Raw genomic sequence first — 20,465 nt, forward strand, 5'->3', positions numbered from 1 at the left:
ATGAGTGACATTTATTGGGAGAGACAGACACAAATATCGAACAAGATTAATTCCTTACGAAATAAAGATGAGAAGAATATCATTAGTATTACAAAAAAAAATTACCCACTAAAAAGAAGTACTCATATTGGATTTGATTAATTGGAGTTGAGTATATAAATATATATTTTTTATGAAAGATAAAGTTTTTCTGTTTTTTTTTCAAAAGACTTAAAAACCCTAATCTTGGTTATTGTTTCTATAAACAAAAAGTTTGAATGAATTAGATCTTAGGCTTACCAGATTTATTTTATGCAGACCTCACAAGTCGAAGCTCTTACGAAACAACATAAAGATCACACATCAACAACAAAATCAATTCTCAACATTGGTGATACTTATCTCAACATTTTCCACCCAAACTTGACATGAGAGGCCAAAACCAAATAAAAATAATAATTGTCGGCACAAATTTCAAATAAAATAGAAAACTTATTTAAACTATTTATTTTTTGACGTGGAATGTATTTAGTTTTGATATGTGATAATATTTTATTGCACATTATCTTATTTGAATATTCAATGGACAAACTTATTCTTTTATCTTACTTCATGTGCCAAAATGTTGATATTGATTAAAAGTTGTAATTTATTTTTTTCGCCCTTAAGAAGATGATTTTAATAAAGTACCATAAGTACAAGTACAATGATGTAAAAACCGTACCGTACTGGACGGTTCGACCAGAAAACTGGCAAACCGGATCCCTAACCAGTACGGTACAGATGTTGAACCAGTCAAGTATCAAAATCGATGAACCGACCAGTTTATACACAAATTTTTTTTTAGAAAAAAAACTTAAAAACTCATTGCAATGTGACTCATCTTTCCGACTCTTCTTCAACATTTGAAGGCACATGCTTCCAAGGCATACTTAGATTACACTTTTTGGTTCAAAACATTCGTGTGTAATCTCAATGACATTTGTGTAATCGTGGAGTGTCTGAAGATAGGATTTGCTGCAAAAATATAATCTCGATATGAGACACCTTTGACGAGCCTCCTGGAGATATACTTGTTTTTTTGACTGGAGAGGAAGAGATAGAAGATGCATGCCGCAAAATAAACAAAGAGGTTGGAAATCTGGGTGACCAGGTAGGCCCTGTGAAAGCAGTACCCCTGTATTCCACTCTTCCTCCGGCTATGCAGCAGAAGATTTTTGAGCCAGCTCCACCTCCGCTGAAGGAGGGAGGGCTTCCTGGAAGGAAGATAGTGGTATCAACTAACATTGCAGAAACTTCTTTAACAATTGATGGTATTGTCTACGTTATTGACCCGGGGTTTGCTAAGCAGAAGGTTTATAACCCACGAATCCGTGTCGAGTCTTTGTTAGTGTCTCCAATATCGAAAGCCAGTGCACATCAGAGATCAGGGCGTGCTGGTAGAACTCAACCAGGAAAATGTTTTAGACTTTATACTGAAAGAAGTTTCAATAACGATCTACAGCCACAGACTTATCCTGAAATTTTGAGATCAAATCTTGCCAACACAGTTCTTACCTTGAAGAAGCTCGGTATAGATGATTTAGTGCATTTTGATTTCATGGACCCTCCTGCCCCCGAGACATTAATGCGTGCATTGGAAGTGTTGAATTACTTGGGTGCATTGGATGATGAAGGTAACTTAACAAAGCTCGGGGAGATAATGAGTGAATTTCCCTTGGATCCACAGATGTCAAAGATGCTTGTTGTCAGTCCTGAGTTCAACTGTTCAAATGAGATTTTGTCAATTTCCGCCATGCTCTCAGGTATTGTTCTTTTATTTGTTGCTTGTGTTTGTTCATTGTCCTATCGTACGTTGAGGGAGAGTTCAGTTCTGCTGGGCTTCATTTTGAGTGGAGCCCACAGTTGTGCATGTGCACAGAAATAATCTGTGCATATGATGGGGAGGGGGGATGTTTGATTGCTTACATGTGTGCTTAGTTGCACATGAATGCAATCAGTCAAGTGTCTTGTTAGGTTGTCATCAGCAACTGTCTTCTCTGGGTTCCATGCCCCGGGTTGGCATGCACCAAAGGATTCTAAGTAAGTGCTGATGCAGATAGTTGCAGTTTCTCAGTATTCTCTCATGAAGCAAATGGTGTGGTCTCGCCTCTATGCATCTGCTGACCTACCGCTGCCTCCTCTGTGATAAATAATTTCTTTCTTTAGTACCCAATTGCTTTGTCCGGCCTAGGGAGGCACAAAAAGCTGCAGATGAAGCAAAAGCAAGGTTCGGGCACATAGATGGAGATCATCTAACACTCTTGAATGTCTACCATGCATACAAGCAAAATAGTAAGTGCTTATTTCTTTTTTAGTTTTTTTTAATCCTCAAATTTTTGCTTTTGTTATGTTTTCTGATTTCTTTCTTAATTCTATATGAATGGCTTTGTAGATGAAGATCCCTCTTGGTGCTATGAAAACTTCATTAATCAAAGGGGGCTGAAATCAGCTGATAATGTTAGGCAACAACTGGTGCGTATCATGGGCCGGTTTAATCTGAAGTTATGCAGCACTGACTTCAATAGCCGTGACTACTATATCAACATAAGGAAGGCTATGCTAGCTGGATACTTTATGCAGGTTGCTCATCTGGAGCGTACAGGACACTACTTGACTGTGAAAGATAACCAGGTTTGTTAAAATGAGCTCTGCTATTTGTCTTTATCTTCTTCCTTATTTAATTTCTATCTTACCAAAATGGCCTAAGCGTAGGCTTGGTATTGCATTTATATGGTGTCTAATGATTCTGTTCTGTTTGCAGACGGTGCATTTGCATCCTTCAAATTGCTTGGATCACAAACCTGAATGGGTTATCTACAATGAATTTGTTCTTACCAGTCGAAATTTTATTCGTACTGTGACAGACATAAAAGGGGAATGGTAAGTTTTTTGTGTCTGGATCAATATTTATTTACACTTGTCTTGACTTGCAGGGACAGTCATAAATGCTTTTTCATATGTGATGTTAAAGGGAAGCATGATTAAAATGGGAACTTGTGTTCAATAAAAAAGTTGAATGATCATGAATTCCACCATTAAATTTTAGTGGGACAAGATTCAGCACAGTTTGCTGGGTCCTGAGTAATCATGGTTTTTCATAAATTTGGTAGTGTTCTCCTAATTACATGATCATGCATGTTATTTGACACAGGCTGGTTGATATAGCACCGCACTACTATGATCTGGAAAATTTTCCAAATTGTGAGGCAAAGCGTGTTCTCGACAAACTTTACAAGAAACGGGAGAGGGAAAAGGATGAAGCCAGGAGCCGCAAATGAAGTCCTAAACAACATTCACACTTTATGGCCCTTTTGACCTTACAATTGGATTTTTCCACTCCTACAACTGAGAAGATCATCATATCATGATTCATGGCTATAAAGTTATCCAACCTTTTATCACCCGTGTGGAAATGCTGGTTCTCAGTAATTTAATTTAAAATTAGTGAAGTTTCATTGTACCATTTTCTGGAGTATATTAGTAAAAAAACATGTTTCATGATCCCTCTTTATTTGGTTGTACTTTATTATCCTTTGTTTCTGGTTGTTAGTTTTGTGAAATACCAGATGCCCATTATAAACTGATAGGCTGATATACTAAGCTACTTTTCAAATGAAACAGCACTAGACTATTTCTTCAAAGAGACATGTAAAAATTACGATGTTTTGTTCAAAAATGGTTTTGGCATAATTGATGTATTCACACCATTGTTTGTTGGGTAACATTGGTATTTTTTTGTTGAACTTTGCCCCTAGGTTATTTGGCAAGTATAATTAATCAATTGCATAAAATCGGCACTACTTGCAGTTAACCATTGTATATATAATTGAATTTACCATATTGCTATATTTGCTCATTGTTAAGGATATTTCTGTGGATTTTGTACATTCCTCCTTGGTAACAACTACAATAACTACTTTATGGTGTTGACTAAGAACTTTCTAAACAATTGTAAGGGTTCACTATTAGACATTTGAATCACTAGGCATTACCCATTTACAGTTCAGAAAACTCAATGTACCATAAACCAATCAGGTAAACACGTGCTTGAATTCATCTCTTGTGTTGAGGATGATCATAACAAACACGGCCATATCTGTGATTCTGTGTGCTTTAATTTACCTCAAGAGTTGCTCCATGTGGAAAAAATACACAAAAGAATGAGGACTCTTCTTTAGTTGGAACATTTGTTCTCATAAATTGCACAATTTCTTCATCACCTTGGATGAATTAACAGCAAGAGATTATTACCCAACCCAGCTAAATGCCTTCTGCTTTTTCACTTGTCTCTCATTCATCATATCCCTTAACTCATTTACGCTGCTCCATATTCCTTTCTCGCCCTGGATCTTCGAGAGCATCGAGTAAGAAACAGGATGATTTCTCTCAAGTTTACGGATTCTCTCTGCAGCATACTCCCCAAGTTCTAAATTTGAATACAAGCCACAAGTTGCAAGTAATGCACCCCACAACACTACATCAGGCTCAAATGGCATATTCTTGATTAATTTTTGTGCTTCATCGAATTTCCCTGCTCTTCCATATAGGTCAACCATGCAACTATAGTGTGCCATCTCGGCTTGGATTCCATACTTGGTCGACATAGCAATGATGTGTTTTTCACCTTCTTCAACAAGACCTCCATGTACACATGCTGATAACACATTCACAAATGTAACTTCATCAGGTGTAACACCAGCTTTCTCCATCCTTTCAAACTCCTCTAATGCTCGTGTAGCAAGCCCATGTCTGGCATATCCGCCAATTATCGAATTCCATGAAACCAAATTCTTATTCAAAATGGACTCAAAAACATGAAATGCTGCATCCATATCCCCACATTTTGCATACATATCAACAAGTGAGGTCAAATGGATTACATCTCCTGGTATGCCAGACTTGATAATACACAGGTGAACCTGCATCCCCATCGGAAGAGAGGAACAGCCAGCACACGCGTCTAATACACTCGAAAATGTGAAATGATTCGGGCGAGTCCCCGACTTAAACATCAGCAGAAAAAGCTTCAATGCATCAATAAACCTCGTATTTTGCACATACCCACTTATCATTGTCGTCCAAGAAACCACATTCCTCTCACTCATTTCGTTAAAAAAGGACCGCGCTTCGTTAATTCGCTTGTTCCGGATATAACCAGTCACCAAAGTAGTCCAAGAAATGGTATTTCTTTCAGGCATTAGATTAAACATTCTTTGACCATCATCCACACTTCCCAGTTCCATGTAACCAGCAATCAAAGCATTAAAAGATGTAACATCTTTAAACAATATGTCATCGAACACTTGACACAAACCCTCCTTATCCCTTAAACTTGCATAAGCTCTGATCAATGAAGACCCAACAAACACATTCAAATTGAGCCCCAAATGCAATGCTAGAGCATGAACCTGTGGGACCAAAATATTCAACACAGTACCTATAACTGCCCTAAGCAATGTGGACAATGTATAGTCATTTGGTGCAAAACCAGATCTACCCATTTGCAAGAAACACTGTAATAACCCACTACTGTTATTGTTTCTATGAAAACCAGAGAGCATAATGTTCCATGAAACTGTGTCTTTCTGGGGCATTTTATCAAACATGTCATGGGCATGTTGAATTTGATGGTGTTGGATATATGCTGTCATCATCATGTTCCATGAAACAACATTGCAGGATGAAGGATTTTCGTCGAACAGTTTGCGTGCTTGGGTTATGTTGTTGTCTTTTACGTAAGATTCAATCATAGAATTGAGCTTTGTTGCTGTAACAGTACAAGTATTGAGTGAAAATGGCGTCCGAAGCAACCATCTATTTAGGCCATTCATCTCGTTTTTAGTTTTCTTCCGATGTTTTTTTTGTTTAACTAATAGTATCTGATTCATTCAGTAAGTAACATCCCTCTCAGCTGGGATATGTCACTGTACTCTCCTTTTAACAATTGTCCTTGCTAGTAATCAAATCTTAATTTTATAGTCAATCTGGAGATTCGATAGCCCTTACACAGCTAGATAACATCTTTTTAGTTTATGTGGTAAGTATTGTAGTAAATGAAGTAGTTGTTGTCCTTGGAATTATAGATGCCAAAATGAGTATTGATGGCGGGTGCACCCACATAACCCTTATTTTTTAGGACAAAACATACAAATTTGCCTATTTGCCTGTTTCGTCCAGTCTGTTTTGACCGCCAAGTTCGTGGACATTTTCGTTCAGGAATGTGAGCGGCCCATAAACATAATTTAAGAAAAAGTAAAAAAAAAATTAAATAAGTTATGATGTAATATGATTTTTAATCCCTAACAAAATTGTAATCTAATGTGATTTATTAAACTTCATATAAAATATCAAATTTTTTTGTTAATTTTTTATCTTCAACTACTATATTTAATTTCATTTTATTTATTATATGAATTTTTTAATTATTCAACAATGTCGAGGGCTGCCTGTTAACCCATTTTAAAACGGACAAGATATTGAATTTTGTCCGTTAAACTAATATGGGCACGTCCACGCCCGCTTAAATTTATGCGGGCATTTGTGGACGCGGACAAAACAGATCAGACAACCCATTTTACCATCTCTACTAGGAATCCTTCGAGATTAAACTATATGAACGTGGACTTTACCTCATGTTTTTTATATGGCAAATGTTTGAATGGTTAATTAGTTATAAAACTAAGCATATATAACCAAAGAGATTAGAGACAAGAAGCTTTGGCCATAGAAGTACCGATAATGGAATATTTTTGTTCGTAAATACTATGTAGTTTATTCCATTTATAAATCTATTTTCTTCTCTATAAGTTCTAGCTTGTGACTATTAGTTTTTACACTTCATATGTTATTTTTTTGAATATACCACATCAATTTGTTACAAGGGTCATTTTTTAATTGTTGTGTGAATACAAATATTGGTGCCTTATTTATAAACATATATAGTTACACAACTCATAAGTTGCATTTATGAAGGAGGGAAAGATGGAAGCTGTTGTGAGCCAAAGGATATTATGTTAGAAAAAAAGAAAGAATCAATGATTTTAATTGATTAAGGTAAAGTGGTAATTGATTATCAAAATTGGTGAACAAGAGAAAATTGAAATTCACTATTTCTTCAATTTCGAATACAATGTCTTTTAACTAATTGAAATAATTGTCTGTTTAATCGATTATATAAACAATTAATCGATTAACGAAACTAACTAAATGAATTACACTTTACTCAAGATATTCAGTCTACTTGGTTTGTTGTGTGAGGATCCTTAAATTAGTGTATGGTGATTGTCTCTTGAATGGAGATGGCTAATTTGGTAATACATTGGGTTTGGGTGATATGGTTTGATACTTAGTACAATGATAGGATCATATGTAAGTGAAAGTATTTGTGGTATATGGAAAATATGATGATAGAAATGTTATTGAGATTTTCTCACGTTGTCCCTTCCACGTTTCTTCTACAAGGAACAATATATTACAAATAATCTTTTTATGTGCAAAAGTTTTGTCATATATATCCATTCAATAATTTGGATGAATGATATTTGAAACGGTTATGTATACATCGAATGAACATCTATATTCCACATTCCCCTCAAATATAATTTATTATTATTATTATACCGACATAGAGAGATATTTTGAAGTGGAAAAACTCCATTAATTGCATAAGTTGTATTATAAAGAGAGTGGGAGAGAAAGTAGTTGAAGAATGAGGGAATGTGGCCAAAATTTGGCATGATGTTGAGAGTTAATTAACACTTTGTGGCCACTAGACCAAATTATTAATATGTTTCATATTTTACATAAATCTGTCAGATATTTTACTCAAGTTTTTATTTTAGTATACAAGTTTTGTTTGTACTATATTTGTTTATGAACAATTTAAATTTTAAATAATTGGTCATACCTAATTAATGGTTTTGCATCGGTCTTTAGCCAGATTTATTATGCAGTTTAATTAATATCTAAAGTGCAATTTTTTTATAAACAAAAATTTAGGTGATTCGAGAGGTCATTAGTATTAGTCAATGTCTTATGATTCCATTAGTGCTTACAAATTAACCCTTAAAAACTAACAAGACGTTGGTCCAGTAAGGTAAAACTCCACTATATCCTAAGGCGAAGAGTTTGATTCCAATGAGTGACATTTATTGGGAGAGACAGACACAAATATCGAACAAGATTAATTCCTTACGAAATAAAGATGAGAAGAATATCATTAGTATTACAAAAAAAAATTACCCACTAAAAAGAAGTACTCATATTGGATTTGATTAATTGGAGTTGAGTATATAAATATATATTTTTTATGAAAGATAAAGTTTTTCTGTTTTTTTTTCAAAAGACTTAAAAACCCTAATCTTGGTTATTGTTTCTATAAACAAAAAGTTTGAATGAATTAGATCTTAGGCTTACCAGATTTATTTTATGCAGACCTCACAAGTCGAAGCTCTTACGAAACAACATAAAGATCACACATCAACAACAAAATCAATTCTCAACATTGGTGATACTTATCTCAACATTTTCCACCCAAACTTGACATGAGAGGCCAAAACCAAATAAAAATAATAATTGTCGGCACAAATTTCAAATAAAATAGAAAACTTATTTAAACTATTTATTTTTTGACGTGGAATGTATTTAGTTTTGATATGTGATAATATTTTATTGCACATTATCTTATTTGAATATTCAATGGACAAACTTATTCTTTTATCTTACTTCATGTGCCAAAATGTTGATATTGATTAAAAGTTGTAATTTATTTTTTTCGCCCTTAAGAAGATGATTTTAATAAAGTACCATAAGTACAAGTACAATGATGTAAAAACCGTACCGTACTGGACGGTTCGACCAGAAAACTGGCAAACCGGATCCCTAACCAGTACGGTACAGATGTTGAACCAGTCAAGTATCAAAATCGATGAACCGACCAGTTTATACACAAATTTTTTTTTAGAAAAAAAACTTAAAAACTCATTGCAATGTGACTCATCTTTCCGACTCTTCTTCAACATTTGAAGGCACATGCTTCCAAGGCATACTTAGATTACACTTTTTGGTTCAAAACATTCGTGTGTAATCTCAATGACATTTGTGTAATCGTGGAGTGTCTGAAGATAGGATTTGCTGCAAAAATATAATCTCGATATGAGACACCTTTGACACCTTGGTGTTAAATGTTCAAACTCCAAATTTATTTTTTGTAAAGTGATATTTATATTTTGTGGTTTTTAAGTGATACTTTTGGATTGATATGTTTTGTAATTTAGACTTTGAATTTGTGAAAGACTTAAAGTTGTTTGTTTATGTGAATTTTGAGTAGATTATGAATATGAATTATAAATTTGAGTATTTACCTATTTGAATTTTTTTATTATAGGTTTTTATATATATAAATATAAGCAGGTATGTCCGATTTAACCGGTATACGATTTAATTACTGAACCACCAGTTGAATCACTGTACCACTATATCAATACTCTGACCGATTTGATAATTAGTACAGTTTTAACAACACTAGTACAAGAAGTTACAAAAGGATTCTATAGGAGCCCAAAATTGCAGCTATAGAGAAGGCTAAGTACAATAAGATTTCTAACTTTCACATGCTTTACTAAATAAAAAATGAATGTGAACATGTAATCCTTGTCAGATAGGCATCTTGGAAGAATTGAATATAACCTTAATCCTTGTAAGCTAGATAGACAGAATTACTTAAAGACAAATAATGTTCCAAAATTTACTACCTTTTTTTATTGATTGGTAGACCTTGTGCATTGAGAAGTTTCCTCTCGAGTCTTGGTGAAGGCCTGAAGGGTGATGTCAAAATGAAGCTAGTGACAATTCTTCTAGGAGATAAGTGAACTTGCAAGACAATAAAAAATGATAAGAGGTTTTAGGTTCATCGTTGCGAAAACGATAAAAGTTCTTCCTTGAAGATGTGTGATTCATCTTCTTTATAGAGCATCCATGGTTGATAACTTACCTTGAAAAAATTCATGCAAAGATAGTGACCTTCTAGGGGGCTTTAGACCCCATAAAAGTTTGAGTAATTGTAAGATAGTATTTTGAAGATTCTACATGAGATTATCAATTAATCTTAATTCTCAAACAAAATGAATTATTCTACAAGATAGAGACCTATTATATCTGATTTCGAATCGGAATCTAACCGAGACTCCACTCTCAACCTCTTATGCCCTACCATCTAACTACCTTATAACTCCTTTTTTTTGTTGATGGTGAGACTCAAACCCACAACCTCCTGCACTCCATTCCTTACGACCACCATTTTCACTATCAGACCACCTCATGACTCCTTATATCTCTCATGTTTGGACTCCAGAATTCTACGTGAAAGACTATTGTTTTGTTTATAAAAGTTGTAATTTATTAAATTCTTTTAATTATTCATAACATTTTTCTCACATAGTATGACACAACAAGTGTTATTGCTAATTAAAATAGCAAATATCTTAGAATAACATATAATCCTATATTGCCTGGTGACAAAACACTTATTCCCATGTATCTACGAGAATACTCTTTTTATCAAATATTTGGTTCCTTTCCAGTGTCTTCCACAATATAGCCACCGTTTCCAGAATCTTCACGTAACAGGTCGGTCACCGTTGGATCATCCAAATGGACACGTGTTCAACACACAATCCACGATCATCTCACCTTGCATGCTAAAACATAACCACAATTTTCCATATATACACACACCACTACTATTCCATTTACTCTCAACAAAACAAAACAAAACAACCTTAACTCACCAACGTTGAACAATAACCTAAACCCTCTCTCTCATATTCTTCACCTCAACATATGGCACCACCTGAGTTTCTTCAAACCGTGGCTAAATCTGTTTCTAACTTCACTAACAAACCACCAACTGCAATGCCATGTCGTGCTTACGTCACGTTTCTTGCCGGAAACGGTGACTATGTAAAAGGTGTTGTTGGTTTAGCCAAAGGGTTGAGGAAGGTTAACACAGCCTACCCTTTGGTTGTGGCGGTGCTCCCTGATGTACCCAGAGAGCACCGACAGATTTTGGAGTCTCACGGATGTATAGTCCGTGAGATCCAACCTGTTTACCCACCTGAGAATCAGACTCAATATGCTATGGCATATTATGTTATTAATTATTCTAAGCTCCGTATATGGGAGGTACTTATGTTAAATTTTTTCTTCTCTCTCATGTCTTTCTTTCTAACACCTAGATTATTTAGTTGTTTAGTTTTCTGACACGTGGACTATATACAACACTCCCTTATGTTATTTAGTTATCTTAGTTTGATAAATAATAAGTTATTATATTTTTATAGGCAATTCAGTGTTTTGAATTTTTTCTGGTGAATGGGTGTTTTTAATTAAAAAAAATTATTGGCAAAATATAATTTTATTATATTGCACAAAAATATAAAGGTACAAGAATCTTGCAAAGGGAGAAGTTCAAATTTGAAGAAATTTAAAGAATAATCAAAACAATTAGAAAAGACATTTTTGTATGTTTTCTGGTCCAATCACAATAAGTTATTGCAATCTTGTTCTTCTTTCTGTTGATCTACCACTAGAATTCTACTTTCATGGATTTTATGATTTACTTGGTTTAGTTGAAGATAATGAAGTTCGTTAAACAATGAAATTATTAGCCAATGTTATTTGATTAATGTTGATGCATGTTTATATTATAGCTAAAGTTATGATCTAATTGAAATTGCAGTTTGTGGAGTACAAGAAGATGATATACTTAGATGGAGACATTCAAGTATATGAAAACATAGATCACTTATTTGACATGCAAGATGGTTACTTTTACGCAGTAATGGATTGTTTCTGTGAGAAGACATGGAATCACACACTACAATACAAGATAGGGTATTGCCAACAATGCCCAAACAAGGTTCAATGGCCTATAGAATTAGGTCAAAAACCTTCCCTATACTTCAATGCTGGAATGTTTGTGTTTGAACCTTGCATTAACACTTACCATGACCTTTTGAGGACCCTACAAGTTATTCCTCCTACCCCTTTTGCGGAACAGGATTTCTTGAACATGTATTTTAAGGACATTTATAAGGCTATTCCATTGGGTTACAACCTTGTTCTTGCTATGTTGTGGCGTCACCCTGAGAATGTTGACCTTGATAAGGTTAAGGTTGTTCACTATTGTGCTGCGGTATGTCACTCTAACTTCTTCTCTTTACTACCAATATTTTAAATTCAATGCGTATATAATTACATTACTATTCTAATTGCTTGATAATATAGTATGTTGTTTTTGTTCAGGGATCAAAGCCATGGAGGTACACTGGGAAAGAAGAGAATATGCAAAGAGAGGACATAAAGATGCTTGTTAAGAAATGGTGGGATATTTACAATGACGATTCCCTTAATTACAAGGACCCATCGAGTGTGACTCAAGTGTCAACGGTTGGTGTTGAAATTGAACCATTCTCATCACAAGCTATATCAGTGGTTGGTCATCAAGTTCAGTATGTAACAGCACCCTCAGCAGCATAGATTCAACTACACTCATGTGTTAAACACTCATTTTTATTTGATGAGTGCAACATAATAAAAATCATAAAAAAAGTTAGAATGGACAAGTAGGTGCAATGCAAGACTTTACCCTTAAAAGAAGGGTGTTTTTTATTTTTATTTTTATTTTTGTATAGATATGTTTTGTTGTTGTTATTATTTTCTTGATTTCTTGCTTTCTTATTGTGGTTGTTTGTATTATGGTTTGATGGGTATATCGATAAGAGTTTTGGTTTAATGTTTAATTAATGAATAAGGGAAATGTTGAACTAATTGACATGATCCTTTTATGGTGTAAAGGTTGTCTTGTCTGTCTCTTATGAAGTATAAGGTTGTTTTCGATATTTTTTTGTGGTCAATTTAGAAGGTTTGATTGCTTGTTAAGTGAAATAATGGACCTTACGTTATCACCTTGCTCAATATCAAAGGAAGGGGTGATTCGTTTTAGTGAGGGAATTGAACAAAATGTGTATAGATATTCTGTATGATTTTGTACTGATTAAATTACAAAGTGCAAAATGTGTATCTTCTTATACATGAATGTAATAATTAAATGTTAAACATGGTCATAAATTTAAGGGATCAATAGTATATTATTACTTACTTTTTAATGGAGAACATATCTTATTTTCTGCGATACTCAAATTAAAAACCAAAATACCTCACCTCTTGATGTTTTAATCAATGCTATAAAGATTACCATAAGTTTATCTTTGAACCAAATTGTACAGATTAAGAACACATTTGAAGAGGTGTCAAACAAGTTTATTATTATTTATCAGAAGATAATTCTTTTTGTGGGAATTTATAGTATATTAAGATTGTACACTTAATTTTAAACAATAAAAATGTGGATTGGCAAACACAATAATATTTGTTAACATGCTAATTATGATAAATAAAGTACGTATAAAGTGAAATATCTAATTTATCTTATAGAGTTAATTTATTTGCATCCTTAAGGCCTTGTGAGAGTTAATTTATTTGCATCCTTAAGGCCTTGTGAGTGCAAGTTTTAATTTTCCTATACATATATATGAATGTTAAATCGATAGGCCTATATCAACTTTTGTTAGTTTCTCTACTAATTATTTGTAGATTGGAATACTACTCGTTCTTCAAGAAACATATAACACAATAAATGAAAAGTCATTATCAATAAACAATAACATGTATAATAAATTTATAAATAAGATTGTCTGTATAATAAACATGACCAAGAACTTCTACGTGAATGTTCATACAATTCTCAAATCAAAAACTTTTTACACCGAATAAAAATTTGTCATCTCAAATATGTTCCATACATTATCTCGTGTCATTAAAAATAAATATTTTAATTAAAAAAATTAAATAGCATATGAGACGGGATTTGTGAACCAAATCTCTATTGAAAGAGCCTAAGAAAGATGTAGTTCAAGTAACCCATCAATAAGAAAACACATGAGGTGCATCCTTGCCACTACACAATTATCACATAATGGTTTTGCTACTTTTCAAGTGCCAACATTCACGATCACATTCAAAAGTTCGGGTGTAAAAATTCTGTTTGGTTCAGTTTTAGGTGCATTATTTTAGTGGCCCAACCAATCAAGAATATATGATCTAGTTTTGCTCAATTAAATGCAAATTAACTATAAGAATCAAACCGCTCTAAAATGGTTTAGTCCGGTTTGGTTCTACGATTTTTCCAATTATTTTTTATAAAAAATCTTGCATTAATTGAAAATTCAAAATGTATTACGAAAGATATTGTTTATCCATAAAAAGGATAAACATTACTACTATTATTACCAAAAATTACGAATCATATATAAATGTATAAAAGAAATTGAAACTCATAATTATTTGTTAGTAACATATATAACAATTATGTAATTGATAGAGAAAAAAACAAATTATTATAATTAGTAACACATATATCAATTAGTAAAATATATAATAGTTACATTTATATTCTTACATTTCACAATTAGTAACACATGTAACAATACATGTATAACAATATATGATATATGTTAGTTTCAAACTCAGTATCACAAAAGTTAGAAAATATGTTCCAAATTATTAAGACACTAAGAAACAATTTAGTAACTAATAACATATATAATACTAACTTAATAACAATTTAGTAACATATATAACATTACAATTCACACAAAAAATGATAATTTAAGCTAGAAAATTGGTTGAAGAATTTAAACAATAATATAACATCATTCTCTAATCCCTAGTATGTATTTCTTTAATATGCAGTTCAGTTCGGTTCGGTTCCTAAATTTCTAAAACCATAAACCAAACTGAACATAAACGGTTGCTTAAAAAAATAATCGAACCGAACCATAAAATCGAACAAACGTATATTTTACAGTTTGGTTTGGTTTGATTACATCGGTTTCACGATTTAAGTCGAAATCACATACACCCCATTTTAAAAAGTATGGTTGAATGACAAAGCACGAGAGCAATAAGGGGAGAGAGAAAAAGGTTAGAAAAATTGAAAGATGGGAGTTAAGAAAGAAATGTGTTATACCAAAGGGATGTTTTTGGTATTCTACTATTTCCATAACAAAAGGGCAAAAGTTGGATCTTTAGCATATGGGTTTACAGTGCCAGGGCCCATTCTTGGTCTTAGTGGTGAGGTTTCAAAATTGGGTAATGGATTGTGAAGACAAAGAGGAGTAAAGAGGTTGATCATCGTTAATTCTTTAAAAAAATAATTTAAATGAATGACAAATAATATAACGAATGTATATATTTTTACAGTGACAATGAATAGATATTAAAGTCTGTATTTTATATACTATCTCTACTTAAATAGAATAATCTCATGCGTTAAATTCATCGACTAGACAAAAAAAATTACTGATAAATTTATTCACATTGACTTACTAAACTGAATGAATCACTTAAAAGAAATTATTCTCTCAAGAAACTTGAAGAATGAAATGAAAAATAAAATGATTAACATTAATCTAGAAACCTAAAGAGAAAGACAAGATCAATAGTTGGTTATCACATAATGTTGCAACTTGGGTTATTTGGATCATAATGTAGTGGTGGTGCACTTGGTGATTGAAGAGTTATGAATCTATGAGGATCATGTTGGATTAAAGGGTACCCTTGTCCTCTTCTTTGGGATTCATAATATGGGTATGTGTAGGGTTCCATGTTTCCATCATAGTGTGAATAATCTAAGAGTGAGTATCCACAATGAGCTTGGATTAGTATTGCATGTTTCCCAGCTTTTTTTAAGAGAATGAGTAACTTGTTTGGATCTATTTTCCCACAAATGTGGATAACCCCTTGGGTTGCATTAATGCTGTAGGATACATCTGCAAATCACATTCCAAAAATACAATTATAATAAACAGGTTAACCGATCTTTTAAATCGTAATTCTAACTACAATATTACAGTTTTGAGAGTTTCTGCAACAATATCTCTTGATTATAATTACGGCTACATTCCACATTGATCATATTTTTTCACAATTGTGATAAGAGTATAATATCTATTATTATAAGTGTAAAGATTTATATATACAAAATTAGTTCATCATTCATTTGTATTACTTATATTTAAAAATCAACAATAATAAAATATGAATAATGAATGATATACTAATAATTTTTTTCCTATAGTAATAAATGCAACTTAACAGTCACCTCAATGTGAAATAATGAGATTAAGTAAAGATAAATTACTGAAAATGAAAATTACAAATTGAAAATGTAACCTTTGATATGCTTAATTACTCTTGTCAAAGACTTCTCCCACCCACGTGATTGGGTATCCACTTTCATTATGCAAGTCTACATGCACAAAATCAAAAATAAGAATAAAAATTAATATAATTTATAAACATTATACATATTTTGTTCCCCTATGGCATCACAAAATAAAAAATTCTATCACCACATATTTTTCTACTCACAACACTCAAATTCTATATCTTAAGAAAAGTGAAGCTCATCAATATACTTTGGTTGACATTATTCCCTACTACAACAACATTAACAATAATATAATATAAAAAAATCATTTGTACCATTGGGCGATTAAATTCCATGTAGATGGTTCCTGAAGAACAAAGTAAAGAAATAATGCAGGGAGAAACAAAAGCTGAATATGTTGTTGAATTAAAGTGTGACTTGACAATGGTGAATGTAGGGATAATTTTCTAGCAATTTATAATAGCATTATTTTCACATGTAATTGAATACCATAATTGACAAAAGATCAAAAGGAAATAATCCTAACTAAGAAAAAATAATATAACGTGCATAACTCATTCCTAGTGTTTAAACGGGAAAGTTCATTAACGAATTCTAGCAAATGAATATCTAAACGGTTTGTAACATTACATGAAAGAAGTTTTTTAAAGTAATTGTAAGGACATAACACATAAGTAACTAATAATATAAATAATTAAATGGTTCTCCATTCCTGGTCAATTATGACTAATACGGTTTTTTAACGGTATCATATTTGTTGTCTCATAATGTATGTCACTTCATGTCTCATGAATTACAGGACGATATGCTTCCTTTTTTAACATATGCAATCGTAACACTTCATAAGATGCTGAATAGACTCATAGTTAGCACAATTACCTTATAAAATAAGAAATCGCCTAATTAAGCATTTTTTTTTTGGTAAATAATATTCCTTCTCCCTCCTCTGCAATTTGCCTCTCACCCTCTCTTCTCAACAAATCACCTAAAATAGAATGGAATCATATACATGAACACTAAAAAAATGTCATGTGTATTTAATTTTAAATCTCTATCATTCAAACAAAATTCGATGAACCATATTAATTGTTTGATTTATCATAATAACAATTTTCCTCACAATAACAATTTTTCTCATTTGAGCCACTTCCTCATTTATATATATGACTATATATTAATATGTATAAATTTAAAGATTCACTATATATATACACACACATATATGTATGTTTATTCATATATATATATATATATATATAATTAAGTTAGGTCATGATAACTGTTATAAGTTGAACTGTATTAACTCATCAACTTATTTATTTAATGAGTTCAATATTTAACTCATTTTTTTCATAAATCAAGTTTACCAAGTTAAATAATGAGATAAGTTGGTTCAGTTTATTGTCAATCTTATGTCACATAAATTAGAAAATGGTACATTAATATATCCCAAAAAATTTACATTAAAAAGAAATATAGAGAACGAGTATTGTTTTTGTGTGTGGTGAAATAGAGGAATAGGTATTAGAAAGTATCACTTGGAATTAAAGTGAATCATGAAAGATTTAGTTAAATAAAAATAGATTTATAATTAAATTCATAGTTTTTTTTATACATCTATCATTTATTGAAGGCAATCTTGATCCAGTAGAATGGGAACATTGTGGGTCACAAAGTTTCCCTTTTAAAATATTTAACCTAATTGTGCATGTAGATTGAGAGTTGAAATTTAGTGTATCCGATATTCGAAAGAGTGTAACTCACATCTGAAGGAGAGATGTTGAGTATTCAAAATGTGAATGAGAGATCACACATTATATAAAAGGGAATGTGTTTTTTTTGTTTGTTTAAACCTCATGTGTTTTTCAACTAGGAAATCTTGTCCTGGTCAACTAGAATGATTATAGCTAGGTGTCAAAATTCTATCTACTAAATATTTAAGAAGGGGAACTTGATCACGAACCTAGATTATCTGTCCCATTTTTCATGTCCTTTGTGTCCCAAGCCAATTAAGGGAATATTGGTTCAAAAGTCGATGAGCTAAATACAATTCAACTTGTAACATTTAGGGAATAGGGGACAAAAACATTTAGGGACAGAGGATCTCGGTTCACATGTACCAATTCCCTGTTCCCACCAATTGAAAAGTGACACATAAATAAAAAGGAATTTTCTTAAAACACAATATTACATTTCTATATTACATGGTTAAAATTGATTGGATTGGAACAAGATTTGGGGATAAAGTATGGGACACAAGATTTGTATCCTTTAACAAGGTTGCCTATGCTAAATGAAAAACACATACAACTTTTAGTTACACTCATTTCTAGTCTAGCTAGCAAGTGTAGATACACATACAAGCCTGTTTTCCAATTCACAAATAGAATACATACTAATCGATCATTGAATTTCTTATAAGAAAAATAGTATTCATAGAAAAGTAGAAAAGGTACAGAATTTATACAAGAAGTTCTAATAATTACATAATTACATCAAGAATTTAAGAGCAGAGTAAAATTAAACATTTACATGAATTACTACTCCACTCAGAAAATGACATTAGTGTATATTCACTTTTTTCTTATATCCAGAGCTATGATTTCACCTTTATTGTTTCTAGGGTTTGTTGAATAGTAGTTTGTTCCTGGAGTTGAATACGATGTCATTCATTGAATTGTTTAGTCCCTATGGATGTTATTGCTCTTCAAAATTACTCCACATTTTCATCAGAGAAAAATGATGTGTTCCACAATATAAGCATCAATGTTGTAATTGTCATTACTTGAAATTGAAACAAAAACAGCGTCCACTAATGTCTACTCTACTATGCATGGTCGTTATTGTTTTTACGCAACTAACATAATATGTTATGCCTATATTTTATCTAAGAATCAATCATAGTTAACATATGAATGATAGATATATTTTTAGTACCTAGACTATTTATCTTAATATATGATGTTTTTGGGTTTTACAGGTTTATCTTATATAAGTTTAGTTTTTTATCAAATTTTTATTTAAATTATTTTTTAGTTGATAACTTTGATACTCAAAATATATCTGTATACCAGAAAATGAAATAAAATAGATATTGATAAATCAAAATTCATAATGTACAAATGTAATAAAAAAGATTATAATCAATAATATATATATATATATATATGCCTAGTTTGAGCATAGTTTGAAACTTAAGCTTATTTGTTTAGCTAAACAAACAAACAAGTTTGATCAAGTATTTAAGTAGTTGAATAATTTACGAATAACTTGACAGATTTAAAACCTTGATTAATGTAATTATAGAATAAATTTGTAGTCTTTGTTGTACGATTGAACGAGGTTAATCGTCTAAGAGGATTGAGGTAACATTGTATTTTTGAATGAGTAAAGTCTTCGTGGATGACCAAAGTAAATCATTTCTAACATCCTTGGTAATATTTACATGACAACTAGTAGTGTACCCGTGCACTTGCGCGCGGGTCGCTTCTTTATTTACACATAATGCGCAAGTAATGCACATATATTTTATAATGTCAATAAATCATATATCGAACTATTATATTTTTTGCATTCATATAGTTGCAATATTAACATTGATTATTGAGGGTATATGTATAATATTAACATTTATATATGCATTTGTATAAGCATTGATTTGTGGAAAGTATTTGATTCTAAAATAACTCAATAAATAAAATTCAAATTGTATTGGATAATATCTCACCTCTATATTCTCTATATAAAATTATAAATATAAAGACTTCTTTTTGCATCATATTTTTTGGGATTACATTTATAAGTACCATATAAAGTCATAAGAATTTTTTAGCATATCTCTTGAATTCTTATTTTTATTTTAGATTATGTTCATTATGTATAAATATTTGAATATATTTTTAGCATTCAAATATAGTATAATTAAATGTTATTTATTTGATTATGTTTTAGCTAATAATCATTGTATGAAAATAACTCATAAATTAAAGATTCATTTCTATTATTTGGAAGATATATTTTTCTATACAACTGTAATATTTTACTATACATATTTTTTATTAAGTCTGTCATTTTTATAATATACATATTTGAATTAATATTTTTATTGTTAGAATTAAGTTAATTCATATGTATTATTAAATTCATATGTTGT

The 20,465-nt window shown here is 31.6% G+C and overlaps 3 protein-coding genes across 3 annotated transcripts; 2 read left to right on the top strand and 1 right to left on the bottom strand.

Moving 5' to 3' along the window:
* LOC109342466 (probable pre-mRNA-splicing factor ATP-dependent RNA helicase DEAH3) lies at window positions 652-3,658 on the top strand. Its single transcript, XM_019580447.1, has 6 exons — window positions 652-756; window positions 1,037-1,784; window positions 2,188-2,313; window positions 2,414-2,652; window positions 2,783-2,901; window positions 3,173-3,658. The coding sequence occupies exons 1-6, from the start codon at window positions 652-654 to the stop codon at window positions 3,297-3,299; spliced, it is 1,464 nt and encodes a 487-aa protein (XP_019435992.1). The 3' UTR covers window positions 3,300-3,658.
* On the bottom strand, window positions 3,899-5,923 carry LOC109344067 (pentatricopeptide repeat-containing protein At4g02750-like). The gene has a single exon (XM_019582675.1). The coding sequence runs from the start codon at window positions 5,907-5,909 to the stop codon at window positions 4,269-4,271; it is 1,641 nt and encodes a 546-aa protein (XP_019438220.1). The 5' UTR covers window positions 5,910-5,923; the 3' UTR covers window positions 3,899-4,268.
* LOC109342632 (galactinol synthase 2-like) lies at window positions 10,823-12,558 on the top strand. Its single transcript, XM_019580575.1, has 3 exons — window positions 10,823-11,202; window positions 11,759-12,214; window positions 12,325-12,558. The coding sequence occupies exons 1-3, from the start codon at window positions 10,861-10,863 to the stop codon at window positions 12,556-12,558; spliced, it is 1,032 nt and encodes a 343-aa protein (XP_019436120.1). The 5' UTR covers window positions 10,823-10,860.

Source organism: Lupinus angustifolius, chromosome LG03 (genome assembly GCF_001865875.1).
Source record: "Lupinus angustifolius cultivar Tanjil chromosome LG03, LupAngTanjil_v1.0, whole genome shotgun sequence".
Classification (NCBI taxonomy): Eukaryota; Viridiplantae; Streptophyta; class Magnoliopsida; order Fabales; family Fabaceae; genus Lupinus; species Lupinus angustifolius.

Excerpts from the sequence above, each read along its gene's own strand:
- LOC109344067 (XM_019582675.1), bottom strand. The coding sequence starts at position 5,909 with ATGAATCAGATACTATTAGTTAAACAAAAAAAACATCGGAAGAAAACT.
- LOC109342632 (XM_019580575.1), top strand. The coding sequence starts at position 10,861 with ATGGCACCACCTGAGTTTCTTCAAACCGTGGCTAAATCTGTTTCTAAC. Across the intron at positions 11,203-11,758 it reads CTAAGCTCCGTATATGGGAG|TTTGTGGAGTACAAGAAGAT; the intron begins GTACTTATGTTA and ends TTGAAATTGCAG. Across the intron at positions 12,215-12,324 it reads TTGTTCACTATTGTGCTGCG|GGATCAAAGCCATGGAGGTA; the intron begins GTATGTCACTCT and ends GTTTTTGTTCAG.
- LOC109342466 (XM_019580447.1), top strand. The coding sequence starts at position 652 with ATGATTTTAATAAAGTACCATAAGTACAAGTACAATGATGTAAAAACC. Across the intron at positions 2,314-2,413 it reads CCATGCATACAAGCAAAATA|ATGAAGATCCCTCTTGGTGC; the intron begins GTAAGTGCTTAT and ends ATGGCTTTGTAG. Across the intron at positions 2,653-2,782 it reads TGACTGTGAAAGATAACCAG|ACGGTGCATTTGCATCCTTC; the intron begins GTTTGTTAAAAT and ends TTCTGTTTGCAG.